The following is a 17,610-nucleotide window of genomic DNA, read 5'->3' on the forward strand; positions in this document are numbered from 1 at the left end:
TCCTCTCGGCCATTATTCTTGGCTTTCTAGACCGGGGTGGCTATCTCACCGTCAGATAGCTTCTCAGTTCTAATCACGTAAGCTGAGTGGAGTTCGGCCCCGCGGTGTAGGGGACAACGTCTCAGCCTGTCACCCGGTGGCCCCAGGTTCGATTCCCGGCCGGGTCAGGGGTTTTTAAACCACGCTCGATAGCTGCAGTCGCTTAACTGCGGCCAGTATCCAGTATTCGGGATATAGTAGGTTCGAACCCCACTGTCGGCAGCCCTGAATATGGTTTTCCGTGGTTTCCCATTTTCACACCAGGCTGTACCTTAATTAAGGCCACGGCCGCTTCTTTCCCACTCCTAGCCCTTCCTTGTCCCATCGTTACCATAAGACCTATCTGTGTTGGTGCGACGTAAAGCAACTAGCAAAAAAAAAAGGGGGGGGTAATTGTAATTGATTAATATCCCTGGCCTGGGGACTGGGTCTTTGTGTCGTCCTTAACGTTCCTTTCCTCACACTCTACTCTTTAAACTTCCGCAATTCCACTTACACGCAGGTTCCTCTCAAATGGTGAAAGTAGTGGCGAAAGATCTTCATAGGTCGACGCCACGAACAAATATCATTTACTTAGAAAAAACTGAGTGGACGTCGAACCAGCCCTCATATCCAGGTAAAATCCGTGACCTGTCCGGGAATCGAACCCGGGGCCTTCGGGTTTTGTTGCATACGAGTCTCCGTAAATTATTGGAACATCGTGATCAATAATAGTAGTGGTAGTGGACCATATCTCCGAAGATGTTCAGGACCTCTTCTCCTTCGTTTGTTGCGTGCTAACTCGTCTATAAATATTGGAACCGTTTAAAGGCCACCCTGTAAAGGTATTAACGTGCAGTGAGGGGACATCTTGGTGCACCGATTAAGAAATCGTTTCCTGCCGCTGTCTATAATCGTAAAATGATTGACTTTAGTGGTTGGTACATCGAAGCTAGCAACAAAGAGAAAGCTAGCTGTCTTCAATCACTTATAATGACGTACGTTTATGCAGCTGCTCAATAAATACTACTCAAGTATCTCTCGCTCGAGAAGTTCAACTGTAATCATTTCACCACATTTGTAACATATACTGTACGTTCATTACCCACCCGCACTGTGTACTTGTCAGAACTCGATGAAGTGAAAGGCACGGAGGTTTATTAGGTCACCTTAAATTTGCATGTAGATATACATAGCTCCCTTCTCGGTCTGCCTTTCACCCTTTCACCCTGAATAGCAGCGCGGTAAATAGATGTTCTCGCTGAAGCAAGTTTTAATAATGTAAACCACCCCGCACAAAAAATTGCCGGTCCGTCTGTTAAGTCTTCAGCGTGCAGGTTGGTGGGATGCTCAAAATGCACCACTAAAGTTGGGCGATCGCAAGATGAAGAGTGAGATAGTTTGTTTTTGCTTTCCTAGAGGGGCCAGAAAGTACTATCGCAGCATGAGTAACCCTATGAGTAGCGCCTTTCTTAACATGGAGAAACACCAGTCGTGCTCTGAATGTCATTCCTAGGGCGAGGATTTATATATAGTCACTAAAAATACCCAAAAATAGGCACTAAATAGGCAAAAATAGGGATGAAAAACCAACCCGAATATACCATATACTTAGCATTTAAAATTACTCAGCATGTGTGAATCATGTCACTTCGTTCTCAGCTAAAGGTGTTACGCCAATTATTATTATTATTATTATTATTATTATTATTATTATTTCTTTCTTTTCTTGTTATGTCCAATTAAAGAGCGCGATTGAACTAATTTAGCTCATGTCGTTGCCGCTTTCTTCTCCCAAAATCTCTTCATCTTCTCGCTGTGGCTTTTCTTGCGATCTCCTGATCAGGTTTTGTTGGTGGCAGTGCTTGGATGGCGTGTAAAGCGGCGACTGTCGACGAATTTTCTGAACTTAGATCTGTCTAACACAATGCCATCTGTGATGCCTATTTCCTGAAGATCTTTGACAACTTCAAGCAGCCATTTTTTTTTAAACTTTCATTGTTAGGGCAAGGTTCAGAATTCTCTTCGCCATTCTCTGATTATTCATTCTGAGAATATATCCATATAATTTCAAACATATTTTCCTAAATGTGTCTGAGATTTTCTCTGAGTGTTTGTACAGGTCATGAGATTCCCTCATCATCCTGATTCCCCCAGTACAGACTGGTCCAAACATTTTTCTTTCTTGCTTTTCTACATTTTTAATCAATAATATGCCGCCAATGAACAATGTTTGAGATGCAGGCTTGATTACAGTGTTATAATGACTATTTTTCTTTTAGGGATAGAGATTTTGTATTATATCTGCTCCAAGTGAATCTGTATGCTCTTTGTTGTTTACAGACCCTTTCTTTGCTTTACGATTGAGTCCTGAAGGTTGGATGACTTCTCTCAGGTATTTGAATTCAGATACTAGGGATTTTTACCATATTGGGTTTTCATTGGTTGTCCATCTAGCTACCAAAGAGATCCTTCCATGTAGTGAGTTTTCTGATATAAGATCTGGAGTCCTGTTCTTGATGCAACTTCATGGAGTTCTTCAATTGATGCAATCGCTTCCTGTCTGTTATGGGACAACACTGCTAAGTCATCAGCAAAGGCCAAACACTGTAAATTAATTTTGTTTTCACGTAATCTGCCAAGGGTTATTCCTTTAACTTCATTTCCGTAAGTCCTAATCACCTTTTCCAAAACAAGATTAAACAATAAAGGGGACAACCCATCTCCTTGTCGGACTTCTGTTTTAACACCAAAAGCTTCAGACAATTCCCCTAAGAATTTCACCTTGATAGACAACCAGATATTGTTCCAAATTTTGAATAAAACTCTGCCTGTTGTTGGCTAATATAGTTTTAAATTGAGAAAATGACCTTTACACTTCACATGAGGTCAGGGGTCAGTATGTGAGAGCAGCTACAGAAGCTCTGCTGGGGTGAAACATGGTGGAGGTGCTACGTTTTACTCTTCGAGAACAACAGCAATGGCCAAAGCATCCTTCCAGCCGGGATTCCGCTGCATTACACTAATATCATCTCTCATCGCTCCATTAAGGTTAGCAATGGTTCTGGGTGATTTGCGACAAAAGAGTAGCGTTACAAAAATGTTGCAAAGTTTGGGCTGGGAAGACTTGGGAGAAAGTAGACGAGCTGCTCGACTGTGGTATGTTCCGAACTGTCAGTGGAGAGATGGCACGGAATTACATTAGTAGACGAATAAGTCTGAGTGGTGTCTTTAAAAGTAGGGAAGATCAGAATATGAAGATAAAGTTGGAATTAAAGAGGAGAAATTGGGTCAAATATTCGTTTGTAGGAAGGGGAGTTAGGGAGTGGAATAACTTACCAAGGGAGATGTTCAATAAATTCCCAATTTCTTTGCAATCGTTTAAGAAATGGCTAGAACAACAGATAGGGAATCTGCCACCTGCGCGACTGCCCTAAATGCAGAATAGTATTGATTGATTGAATGACTGACTGACTGACTGACTGACGGATTGATTGATTGATTGATTGATTGATTGATTGATTGATTGATTGATTGATTGATTGATTGATTGATTGAAGATCGCCTCCACCTCACGAATAATTCCAACATTCTTCACAAGAGGTAATTCTCTCTCTTCCACCTGCTTTACTTTGGAAGGCAGCTATTCAAACTTTGAAGAAATGTACCGCTGAAAATCTTGGGGTTTTCAATTCAATCAATACTATTCTGCATTTAGGACAGTCGCCCAGGTGGCAGATTCCCTATCTGTTGTTTTCCTAGCCTTTTCTTAAATGATTTTTAAAAAAATTGGAAATTTACTGAACATCTCCCTTGGTAAGTTATTCCAGTCCCTAACTCCCCTTCCTATAAATGAATATTTGCCCCAATTTGTCCTCTTGAATTCCAACTTCATATTGTGATCTTTCCTATTTTAAAAGACACCACTCAAACTTATTCGTCTACTAATGTCATTCCACGCAATCTCTCCACTGATAGCTCGGAACATACCACTTAGTCGAGCAGCTCGTCTTCTTTCTCTCAATTCTTCCCAACCCAAACATTGCAACATTTTTGTAACGCCCACTCTTTTGTCGGAAATCACCCAGAACAAATCGAGCTGCTTTTCTTTGGATTTTTTCCAGTTCTTGAATCAGGTAATCCTGGTGAGGGTCCCATACACTGGAACCCTACTCTAGTTGGGGTCTTACCAGAGACTTATATGCCCTCTCCTTTACATCCTTACTACAACCCCTAAACACCCTCATAACCATGTGCAGAGATCTGTACCATTTATTTACAATCCCATTGATGTGACTACACCAATGAAGATCCCTCCTTATATTAACACCTAACTACTTACAATGATCCCCAAAAGGAACTTTCACCCCATCAACGCAGTAATTAAAACTTAGAGGACTTTTCCTATTTGTGAAACTCACAACTTGACTTTTAACCCCGTTTATCAACATACCATTGACTGCTATTAATCCCACAACATTATCAAGGTCATGTTGCAGTTGCTCACAATCTTGTAACTTATTTATTATTCTATACAGAATAACATCATCTGCAAAAAGCCTTACCTCTGATTCCACTTATTTACTCATATCATATATATATATAAGAAAACATAAAAGTCCAATAATACTGCCTTGAGGAATTCCCCTCTTAATTATTACAAGGTCAGATAAAGCTTCGCCTACTCTAATTCTCTGAGATCTATTTTCTAGAAATATAGCACCCCATTCAGTCACTCTTTTGTCTAGTCCAATTGCACTCATTTTTGCCAGGAGTCTCCCATGATCCACCCTATCAAATGCTTTGGACGGGTAAATCGCGATACAGTCCATTTGACCTCCTGAATCCAAGATATCAGCTATATCTTGCTGGAATCCTACAAGTTGAGTTTCAGTGGAATAATCTTTCCTAAAACCGAACTGCCTTCTATCAAACCAGTTATTAATTTCGCAAACATGTCTAATATAATCAGAACGAATGCCTTCCCAAAGCTTACATCCAACGCATGTCAAACTTACTGGCCTGTAATTTTCAGCTTTATGTCTATCACCCTTTCCTTTATACACAAGGGCTACTATAGCATCTCTCCATTCATTTGGTATAGCTCCTTCAACCAAACAATAATCAAATAAGTACTTCAGATATGGTACTACACTGACTGACAGAGCAAATGCAACACCAAGAAGGAGTGGTCAGAACTTTATGCCAATTGCAGGGTAGACTGACGTCACTGAGGTATGCTCATGATGTGAAATGCGCCGCTGTGCTGCGCACGTAGCGAACGATAAATGGTACACGGCGTTGGCGAATGGCCCACTTCGTACCGTGATTTCTCAGCCGACAGTCATTGTAGAACGTGTTGGCGTGTGCCACAGGACACGTGTATAGCTAAGAATGCCAGGCCGCCGTCAACGGAGACATTTCCAGCAGACAGACGACTTTACGAGGGGTATGGTGATCGGGCTGAGAAGGGCAGGTTGGTCGCTTCGTCAAATCGCAGCCGATACCCATAGGGATGTGTCCACGGTGCAGCGCCTGTGGCGAAGATGGTTGGCGCAGGGACATGTGGCACGTGCGAGGGATCCAGGCGCAGCCCGAGTGACGTCAGCACACGAGGATCGGCGCATCCGCCGCCAAGCGGTGGCAGCCCCGCACGCCACGTCAACCGCCATTCTTCAGCATGTGCAAGACACCCTGGCTGTTCCAATATCGACCAGAACAATTTCCCGTCGATTGGTTGAAGGAGGCCTGCACTCCCGGCGTCCGCTCAGAAGACTACCATTGACTCCACAGCATAGACGTGCACGCCTGGCATGGTGCCGGGCTAGAGCGACTTGGATGAGGGAATGGCGGAACGTCGTGTTCTCCGATGAGTCACGCTTCTGTTCTGTCAGTGATAGTCACCGCAGACGAGTGTGGCGTCGGCGTGGAGAAAGGTTAAATCCGGCAGTAACTGTGGAGCGCCCTACCGCTAGACAACGCGGCATCATGGTTTGGGGCGCTATTGCGTATGATTCCACGTCACCTCTAGTGCGTATTCAAGGCACGTTAAATGCCCACCGCTACGTGCAGCATGTGCTGCGGCCGGTGGCACTCCCGTACCTTCAGGGGCTGCCCAATGCTCTGTTTCAGCAGGATAATGCCCGCCCACACACTGCTCGCATCTCCCAACAGGCTCTACGAGGTGTACAGATGCTTCCGTGGCCAGCGTACTCTCCGGATCTCTCACCAATCGAACACGTGTGGGATCTCATTGGACGCCGTTTGCAAACTCTGCCCCAGCCTCGTACGGACGACCAACTGTGGCAAACGGTTGACAGAGAATGGAGAACCATCCCTCAGGACACCATCCGCACTCTTATTGACTCTGTACCTCGACGTGTTTCTGCGTGCATCGCCGCTCGCGGCGGTCCTACATTCTACTGAGTCGATGCCGTGCGCATTGTGTAACCTGCATATCGGTTTGAAATAAACATCAGTTATTCTTCCGTGCCGACTCTGTTTTTTCCCCAACTTTCATCCCTTTCGAACCACTCCTCCTTGGTGTTGCATTTGCTCTGTCAGTCAGTGTATATCCCAACCCATTGTCTTTAGTATATCCCCAGAAATCTTATCAATTCCAGCCGCTTTTCTAGTGAACGTGTTCTCGTGTGATATTTATTTACGTCAAATAAAATCGCATCGCAGAACGATAAATTGGCGACCGCGACATGACTGAACAGGACACTTGAAGGCTCGGCAATGAAGATCGAACAAATGCCCGCGGCGATGTTACGAGGTTTACCGACGGCTGGAAGCAAAGCGGACCTACAGGAGAGACTGCGCCATCAAATAAGTACTTCAGATATGGTACTATATCCCAACCCATTGTCTTTAGTATATCCCCAGAAATCTTATCAATTCCAGCCGCTCTTCTAGGTTTCAACTTTTGTATCTTATTGTAAATGTCATTGTTATCATATGTAAATTTTAATACTTCTTTAGCATTAGTCTCCTCCTTTATCTGGACATTATCCTTGTAACCAACAATCTTTGCATACTGCTGACTGAATACTTCTGCCTTTTGAAGATTCTCACATACACACTCCCCTTGTTCATTAATTATTCCTGGAATATCCTTCTTGGAACCTGTTTCTGCCTTAAAATACCTATACATACTCTTCCATTTTTCACTAATATTAGTATGACTGACAATTATGCTTCCCATCATGTTATCCTTTGCTGCCGTCCTTGCTAGATTCAATTTCCTAGTAAGTTCGTTCAATTTCTCATTACTTCCACAGCCATTTATAACTCTATTTCTTTCCAATCTGCATCTCCTTCTTAGTCTCTTTATTTATCTATTATAATAAGGTGGGTCTTTGCCATTCCTTACCACCTTTAAAGGTACAAACCTGTTTTCACATTCCTCAACAATTGACCAATGCAGGGTCTAGATTCAAGACCAGCTCGCTCCAAGCAGAATCAGAGGACAGAAAGAACACTGTTGTGCCATAATCACATTTATTTCCTGTCTTCGGTAGATATCTGCAAAGAATGCCTGCTTTCAGCGGCTATCTGGTAAAGAAAACTAACAAAATGGAGATGGTTGGGAAAATACGATTTAAAAACGTAATAATTGTCGTTTTAGGCACTTATCATGCAAAAATCTTCATTGGCACTATAAAACCCATGTATTTCCTTCACAAACCGACGGAAACAGATTTTACACTTATGAGCCTACAATTTTGGGTTGAGGATAAAAAGGCATTAATGACGAAATCCTTGCCTTAGTTATTACTCAGCACCAGTCATAAATTAGACTGAGATTTCCGTGGAAGCTGCATCTTACACTTGTCTGTGGCAAGAGACGGATACAAAATTACTGCGTCCGTCAAAAAATAGCAACAGGTCGAGGGACATACAGGGCACATTTCACGAGAGATAAAATCTTCAAGATATTCGTGCTTAACTTATTTCTAGTGTACAAAGTACCTAATAAAAAAGACCTGAATGGTAAAAAGACTTACAGGTGGATCATATAACTTAGTACGTATTTCCTTTCTGTATAGTATTGTGACTTTTTCCAGAAATTGTGGTTGAGAAGTAACATCAATTCCCTGCGACGTGAACGGACAAATTATTTTAAAATTTGCAACAAGCGTGAATATTATACATTATTTATTAACTCTTATATACGTAATTAAAGTATTTGATTTTCTGTTCTCTTCTTTGAGCTTGTCTCAGATCATTTTGAACAGAAGGCTACGGAACAGAATACATCTCGACGAAATATAATAATGTAACTATATGAAAATGAAAATCAACAGCTTGTTTCCAGTCACTGGACTGGGTCAGGAGTGCAATGAATGAAGCCCTATCTAGCGGCGAGGACAGGAATTGTGCCGGCTGCCGAAGCCTGTCGCACTCCTCTGGAGCAATGGTTAATGACTAAGAGATGAAATTAAATAATATTAGTGAGTGTTTCCGGAATGAAGGATGACAGGGAAAACCGGAGAAAAACTTGTCCCGCCTCCGCTTTGTCCAGCACAATTCTCACAAGGTGTGACTGAGATGTGAACCACGCAACCCAGCGGTGAGAGATCGGCGCGCTGCCGCGTGAGCCACGGAGGCTCTATTCATGTAATCAAGTAAACAGACTTATTTCAGTTTCAGATTGCTATAAACACGCTTTAGCCTTCAGTATAGATATCGATACACCTATAAACCGAGCGATTATACTGCGCGATTTTGTTCGCATGGCTGTAAGCTTGCATTCGGGAAATGATGGGCTCGAATTCCAAGCTACCGATTAATGAAAGAAAATGTATTGCTCAATTTTTTGTTAAATATCCCTTTTTGCATCCTGTATTTCAGTTGATGCTTGCAGCTTACTTGCAAAAATTAGAATCTTGGGGCGATGTCACTCAACTATCACAATCCTACAGTGTGAACTGTATCAAGGCAGCCATTTAAGACTATTATTGACATTCAAATCACACGATTAGTTACTGATTCAAGTTATTATGGTTTGTTATTGCCTGCTGCCATTTCTTGATGGATACAGTACTTTTATATCCATCTCTTGGCACAGGCCAGAGTAAAGTGTAGCTTCCACCGAAGTCCCAGTCTCATCCATGGCTGTGACAATATGGAAGCTGCTGGGGTATGGGTGGTGCTGAGTAATGACATTCAGAGCACGACTAGTGCGTCTGAGTGTTATGAAAGGTGTTGCTCATAGGGTCAGTCGTACTGCAATAACAGTTTCTGACCCAGTGAGGAAATTAATGGCAAACTACCTCACTCCCCGTCTTGCCTAGTACGCCTCATTTTGGTGCTGCCATTGGTTTTTGCGGTTTCCTTATGACCGCATAACCTTTGGTGGTGCTATTTGAGGATCCAACCAGCCTCCGGGCTGATGACCTAACAGACAGACATGGTTTGTTAAAAGTATTAACCAAGTATTATGTGTTAATGGCTGGAGCGATGCGCTCTTGAAATTACTACTGAATTGCTCTTACGAGGTCTACTATTAAGTTTGTCGACCAGTCGGACTGCTTCTAGTAGTAGAATTTCATGAAGAAATCAGGTTCTGCTCCTAGCATCAGTCTGGTTACTGCTAACTGCTGTACATGGTATTTATCTCTAAAGAAGAGGGCCGTCGGAATGTAAGCGTTCTCTGTTTCGGCATCCACTCCTTCCTGTTGGCATTATGATGCACACACCTGATAGCGGCGTCTATTAATCTCGAAAACTTGTTTTTTGGCAACTAATTGGCTCCCATAAAACAATCAAGATTGAATGCGTTAATCACTACAAGTTTAAACGAAGAATGGGAATACAACCAAGAGTAGAATAGAACAAGCACGACGCAGCTCCATAAAACTAAATAGCGTCGTTGCAGGGACAAAACCTCCTATATAATATTTTTGGAGATATACTGACCCGCAGCACATACATTATGAAGAGCAAGAATGCCTTGACAACATTCACACAATATTACAGTTTAGATTTTTAATTTCGTGTGGCTATTTTTAGCCGGGTGTAGCTCTTGTAAGGCAGACCCTCCAATGAGGGTGGACGGCATCTGCCATATATGGGTAACTGCGTGTTATTGCGGTGGAGGATAGTGTTATGTATGGTGTGTGAGTTGCAGGAATGCTGGGGACAGCACAAAAACCCAGCCCCCGACCCACTGGAATTAACCAATGAAGGTGAAAATCCCCGAGCCGGCCGGGAATCGAAGCCGGGACCCTCTGAAGTGAAGGCCAGTACGCTGACCATTCAGCCAAGGAGTTGGACGCACCTTAGATGACAGAACCTTACCGGCCAAAGTTCTAAATTAAAATATTTCACATAAGAGGTTTTGACCCGGCAGCGACGATAGGCTTCTTTGTTAACAACCCTCTAAACCTGATACTACGAATAGGAAGGGCTACATTGCTATATGGAATGGAGGGCTGGACTTTACCTCAAAATCACGTGCATTCAGACTGGAAGTCAATTAAGGTAAAGGTTAAAGGAAGAATCCTACCTTACAATACTTGTTGTATTTTTAATAGCTAGTTTTTGTGATTACAGACATACTTCAGCTTAAGTCTAGTTGATTGACTAAAAGAGTAGTACGTGTTTATTTTCTCTGGTACCGGGCAAGTTGGCCGTGCGGTTTGGAACGCCCGACTGTGAGCTCGCATCCGGGAAATAGTGGGTTCGAATCCCACTGTCGGCAGCCCTGAAAATGGTTTTCCGTGGTTTCCCATTTTCACCCCAGGAAAATGCTGGGGCTGTACCTTAATTAAGGCCACGGCCGCTTCCTTCCCATTCCTAGGCCTTTCCTGTCCCATCGTCGCCATAAGACCTATCTGTGTCGGTGCGACGTAGAGCAACTAGCAAAAAAAGAAGTTTCTCTGGTCTGGAACATATTCAGCTAAAAATATATAGTAAGATATGAAATTTGGCACATATAGATAAGAAGCACTTATGATGATCCTTCATATTAAGTTTTAAAAATTCAGTAAGTCGATATACGAGAGAAGCAAGCAAAGCGGGACCGGCCAGGAGGTACGAATCTTGAGTGCTTTTCGATACCGTACCACCGTATATCCATAAGGTTTTCTTTCCTCTTTAAAGCTTCTTGTCTATTACAGACTCCTTACACCGCATCAAGAACTTTTTACTCAAAAATTAACTTCAACTTCCGTTCTTTTTAAGGAGTTTTCCCGGTCATTGTATTTTAAAATGTTAAGTCCACTGTCAACATTAAGTTGTTTAGAATTTATATGGAACACCAATAGCAACATTTCCAGTAAAAGCAAAGTCATCTCCATACAGGCCATGAAGGCCCCTGGAGTGGTGGAAGGTAAAGGCTTCCACTATCCGTAACCTCGGCACTTCATGGAGTAGAGTGGCTACCTCTACGCCCGGCCACCTTTGCCCCCAGGAATTATCCTGGTACTCATTTTTGGTGCAGGCTGAGTGAACCTCAAGGCAATGTGCACCTCCGGAAGTGGAAATCTCGTTTCTTAAATTTTTTTCGACTTCCTGACGGGGAATCGAATCCACGTCCTTCCGGGTGAACCGAGCACGCCTTTATCGCCTCGGCCAGGCAGCCGCTAACATTTCCAGTATTTTGAAGAAAAAAGATCACCTCTTATGATCACTCATGTACGCAGACTTTATTACGAACTTGAATATCGACTTACTCAGTGTTTTTTTAACTTAATATGTAGGAACATTTTTTTTTTTTTTTTTTTTTTTTGCTAGTTGCTTTACGTCGCGCCGACACAGATAGGTCTTATGGCGACGATGGGACAGGGAAGGGCTGGGAGTGGGAAGGAAGCGGCCGTGGCCTTAATTAAGGTACAGCCCCAGCATTTGCCTGGTGTGAAAATGGGAAACTACGGAAAACCATTTTCAGGGCTGCCGACAGTGGGGTTCGAACCTACTATCTCCCGAATACTGGATACTGGCCGCACTTAAGCGACTGCAGCTATCGAGCTCGGTGGGAGCATTTTTAACCTCATCACCACCATCTTAAGTGTTTTTTATCTATATGTGCCAAATTTCGTATCTTACTACATATTTTTAGCTGAAGATATTCCAGACCAGAGGAACTAAACATGTACTATTCTTTTAGTCAATCAACTAGACTTTAAGGTGGGAGTATGTTTGTAATCACATAAACTAGCTATTAAAAACAATAAGTATTGGAAGGGGCCGCCTCTGTGGTGTAGTGGTTAGCGTGATTAGCTGCCACCCCCGGAGGTCCGGGTTCGATTCCCGGCTCTGCCACAAAATTTGAAAAGTGGTACGAGGGCTGGAACGGGGTCCACTCAGCCTCGGGAGGTCAAATGAGTAGAGGTGGGTTCGATTCCCACCTCAGCCATCCTCGAAGTGGTTTTCCGTGGTTTCTCACTTCTCCTCCAGGCGAATGCCGGGATGTTACCTAACTTAAGGCCACGGCCGCTTACTTCCCTCTTCCTTGTCTATCACTTCCAATCTTCCCATCCCTCCACAAGGCCCCTGTTCAGCATAGCAGGTGAGGCCGCCTGGGCGAGGTACTGGTCATTATCCCCAGTTGTATCACCCGACCAAGAGTCTGAAGCTCCAGGACACTGCCCTTGAGGCGGTAGAGGTGGGATCCCTCGCTGAGTCCGAGGGAAAAGCCGAACCTGGAGGGTAAACAGATGATGATGAAGTATTGGAAGGTGGGATTCTTCCTTTAGCCTTAATTAGTTGAATCAATGTCAATACGGGACGAAAAATAATTTGTAACTTGAAACTGGAAGTCTTTCACAAGTGGGTTTACGAGGGAAAGTTACAGAAAGAATGAGGAATTGCGAGAGCCGCCCTAACACGAGGGAAACCACAAAAGGTTGAGCCTACTAATTAATCCATAAGAAAAATGATAAATTAAAGTAGATTTAATTAATTTTCATTTGAATTTTTAAAAGGTTGCAGTATTCATTAGTTTCGGGCAGATGCCCCGATGAATTCTAAAAATGGAAATCCACATTCAAATTACTTTTACGTTTGAAAGATGATTTTGCACAATTTGGAGTAAATCTCTCAAGATCGCAGTTGATATTTCTTGCAGAACAGTGGTAGGGAGTCACGGAGAAGTGTGTGGTTGTTCCCCGCGCACCAAACAACATGCCTATAACTTCCCGCTTATTAATTTTATACTTGTGTCCCAAGGTATGAACGCAAGGCTCATAGTGCTTCTTTTCTGTGTCACCTCCTTAGATCGCTTTTCGTCTCGCCCAAATCAATCTGTTGGAACGATAATGGCACCTTTGTTGGATTTCCTATCGATGACTACATGAACCTGGGGCTACAATGTCCGAAACCTTCAGTTGACGTATTAGATTACTTCTTCATATACTTTGAGCAGTTTTGTATTTTATACTGGGATATAAATTAGATATAAAAAACCAAAATTCTTCGACACGTGAGCAAGATCCAACATTTAGTGTGACAGGGAAAGATGGAACGCTTCATGAATACTGAACTTGAGGAGTTGGTATGACGTAAGTTCTGATTCAGTTTTTCGCGTAGCAAGTTCTAAAGTAAAAATTACGAAGATAATCGCCAAACTTCAATGAAGACTGTACAAGAATAATAAGAAGAAGAATACCGGCTGAGCTGCTCAAGAGTAGAGCGCTGGCTTACTGAGCACTAGTCGGTAGACTGGATCCAAGCTCAGTCCGGTGGTATTTCAAGGTGCTTATATACGCCAAACTCCTATCAGTATAATAATAATAATAATAATAATAATAATAATAATAATAATAATAATAATAATAATAATAATAATAATAATAATGGCGTATGGTCTCCGAAGAGGCCTGGTGCAGGTCTTTTCCTAGTAGACGGCCTATTAGGCGACCTGCATGTCTGAAGATGAGGGCCCTACCTAGGATGATTTCTAACGTTGAATACGCCACATACACACAGCCCCCGAGCCATTGGAATTAACCAATTAAGGTTAAAATCCCCAACCCAGCCGGGAATCGAACCCGGTACCCTCTGAACCGAAGGCGAGTACACTGACCATTCAGCCAACGAGTCGGACTCCTATCAGTAGATTTACTGACACTCAAGCTAACTTATGGGAGTCACAATTCCAGAATGTCGGCATCTCTGTAAACTGTAAAGAAATACCATTGAGAGAGAGAGAGAGAGAGAGAGCGAGAGAGAAAACTCCTTTCTCACTCGGCACTTGCTCTTACTTAGGTTTCGGCGATATTCTAGGCCAACGTGTTACGTTCTGGTTTGGTTCCGTCCTCGGACACTCCTGTGCATCTATCTGTATTCAGCAACAAACCAACATTCTGACAATGCACAAAATAAAAATCCTGCTATGTATTTTAAATGTTGTAAACAGTATACGTTATCTAAGATTTACAACTCGAACACAATAAACATCTACACGAGTAACGGTGGAAACTGATGCTTAGATTGCATATACATAAAGCACCTGGAGTCTTTGAAAGCACCAGTTGGAATTTATAGGTAGATAAAGATCCCAAAACACAATAGGTTACTCCAGCAATAGTTTCTCCACTACACGTAAAAGCGTAGAATCATAGACATGTGTTTGGGTTCAGAAGACGAGAAAGCGACAGAGTACTGTCGTTCCCACTCTCGGGTTCGATTTCAGGCCTGGATGGTGATTTTAACCGCCTCTGGGTCGGATGCTGTGTGTTACTGTTCTTATTAATACGTACATCGCACTATCGCCATCACAGACACACACAATATTGAACAAATCCCTGCTGGAACTCGACGTTAATTAAGGTCATACCGGGCGAGTTGACCGTGCGCTTAGGGGCGCGCGGTTGTGAGCTTGCATCCGGGAGATAGTGGGTTCGAATCCCACTGAAGATGGTTTTCCGCAGTTTCCCCATTTTCACACCAGGCAAATGCTGGTGCTGTACCTTAATTAAGGCCATGGTCACCATCTTCCCAGTCCCATCCTTTTCCCATCCTTCCGTCGCCGACAACCTTCGATGTGTTAGTGTGACTTAAACAAGTTGCAAAAAAATCCCTCCACATAGGTTTGTGCTAGAAGGGCATCCGGCCGTAGAACGATACAGTTCACATCAGTGAGCCCACCAGGGCAAGGAAGAAAAAGAGCAGTGGAAGATTGAAAAGTCTATACGTACCGGCAAATATATAATCAATATAAAACATGTTTATTATTTTATAAAGACCTTTGATGCTGGGCAGAAAAAAGAAATCGCAGACAATTCAGAACTAAGGAAACTTGCGGAGAATAATGCTTACGATCCCAATTGCGATAATATCCGTCGAAATATATTTCAACTGCATGGGCAGAATTAGTCAAGAAATAGGACGACGCCCAAAACCGTAGCGCACTGCAATGTTCTGAACATGGCGCGGCCTAATATAAATCAAACGCCATGGCGCAACTGCCCCGAAGGGGGCATGGCCTACGATGCAAGCGCTGCTCAGCCCGAAGGCCTTCAGAATACGAGATGTTGTGTGGTCAGCACGACGAATGCTCTCGGCCGTTATTCTTGGCGGGGCCGCTATCTCACTGTCAGATAGCTCCTCAACTGTAATCACATAGCCTGAGTGGACATCACACCAGCCCTCAGATCCATAAAACTCCTGACCTGGCTGGGAATCGAATCTGGGGCCTTCTGTTAAGAGGCAGGAACGGTACCCCTACACCGCGGTATCGGTTGGCCTAATATACCGTCAAAAGAATTTTGGACCGAGCGGTAGGCTACTATGTAAAGAAGAAGAAGAAGAAGAAGAATAAGGTGTGTGTTAATGTAGTGGTACACAACCTCAATCATATATTTATATTATGAAACACAAAAGTAATTTGTTAAGACTTTCATCTGCATTGTGCTTCTATACGGATACGAGAACTGGACGTTGTCAAAGTAAGACCATCTGGAGGCAATGGAGATGTGAATTTGGAGAATAATGACCAAAACTTCTTGGACAGAAAGAAAAACTAACCAATACGTCCTAAACGTAGTCACAGAAAGCAATAACTTCAACTCAGAAAAAGAAGACATCGCCTTTTAGACATTTGCTAAGGCACTGTGCCTTTATCACAAATATAATTGAAAGGCAAGACCTTGGAAATTAAAAACAGAGATGCAGAGCAAGATGGCCGTGCGGTTAGGTTCGCAGAGCTGTGAGCTTGCAATAGGGACATGATGGGTTCGAATCCTACCGTCGGCAAGCCTGAAGACGGTTTTCCATGGCTTCCCATTTTCACACCAGGAAAATGCTGGCAATGTACCCTAATTAAGGTCATGGTCGCTTCCTTCCCACTCCTAGCCCTTCCCCATCTCATCGCTGCCAAAGGACCTATCAGTAACGGTGTGACGTAAAGCAAATTGAAGAAAAACAGAGATACCAAGAGAAATTATAATGGAAGAATAACACTCATAATAGAGAGCAAGAATGATATATCTATTGCTAGCTTGCTGTAGCGTTTGTAAAGCAGACCATGCGATGAGGTATTGGAAATTGATTGGTTGTTACTATGATGGAGGATAGAGCTGTGTGTGGTGTATGAATTGCAGAGATGTTAGGGACAACACAAACACCCAGTCCGAGAACGAATAAAATTAACCCTTTAAAATCTCTCGACCCGGCCGGGAATCGAACCCGGAGACCTCTGAACAAAAAGCCACTACACTGACCCTTCAGCCAGAAAATTAAACAGTGCAAGAAACTCTCAAGAACCGAAGCAAATATGAGAAAGAAGACAAATATGGTTGCACCGAAGAAGATGATTGTGATAATGATGATGAATATAATAGTCATGATATATGCTTTGCGTCCCATTAACTACTTTTACGATTTTCGGAGACCCCGAGGAACCGGAATGTAGTCCCGCGGGATTTCTTTTACCTGCCAGTAAATCTACCGACTCCTTCAAATACCACCATCGAACCTGCCAATTTACGGTCAGAAGGCCAGCGCATCAACCGCCTGAGCCACTCAGCCCGACAATGATGACTATAAGTACTCTATTGCATTTCATTTCAGCCATGTTCTTGTTTTGTTTCCGCCTTCCTCCTTCTGAAATTTTGGAGGAAGAAAAAAGGAAAACTGGAAACAGAACTCAGTAAGAAACACTGGCCTACCAGCGCAAACAATCTTCAACTTCCGACTTACCTTACAAGCTGTATATTGTGGATACGAACTGAGACACAGGTTGCCGTCATTGTAGGTGAAGAGCGGGGGGCGTCGCAGTTTGGATGTCATGACGTAAAAAGCGTCGGCACTCATTAATAACAAAATTAATACTAACAGCACTGAATCACTCCACAAGGATACACTAGTCAGATGGCTCACTGTACGATACGGTATCGCCGCCCCAAGTGTCTACACCGGCCGTCTGTTTACAACTACAGCAAGAGGTCTTTGCGCTCTCCTCAGCTGTTGGCGTGACGTCACTGCAGAAGAAAACCTGCTGCTTCCACTTCACCTGTAACCAATCGCGAAGAAGTGGAGACAACCAATGGAGAAGACTCTTTGCGATACCAGAGGCTTCAGTCAATGTTTACCGTAAGCCTCTAATGTTGTGTTGTGAGTTGCTTTTCGCCTATCGATAACTTG

The 17,610-nt window shown here is 43.2% G+C and overlaps 1 protein-coding gene across 1 annotated transcript in view; it reads right to left on the bottom strand.

The window, feature by feature from the left end:
- LOC136881079 (protein phosphatase 1 regulatory subunit 14B) overlaps window positions 1–17,373 on the bottom strand; it is a 630,712-nt gene extending 613,339 nt beyond the window's left edge. The window contains exon 1 of the mRNA XM_067153697.2: window positions 17,167–17,373. Within this exon, the coding sequence (XP_067009798.1) occupies window positions 17,167–17,280 (114 nt within the window). The 5' untranslated portion in view covers window positions 17,281–17,373. The remainder of the gene's footprint in view (window positions 1–17,166) is intronic.
- Between the last annotated feature and the right edge of the window lie 237 nt (window positions 17,374–17,610).

Source organism: Anabrus simplex, chromosome 9 (genome assembly GCF_040414725.1).
Source record: "Anabrus simplex isolate iqAnaSimp1 chromosome 9, ASM4041472v1, whole genome shotgun sequence".
Taxonomy (NCBI): Eukaryota; Metazoa; Arthropoda; class Insecta; order Orthoptera; family Tettigoniidae; genus Anabrus; species Anabrus simplex.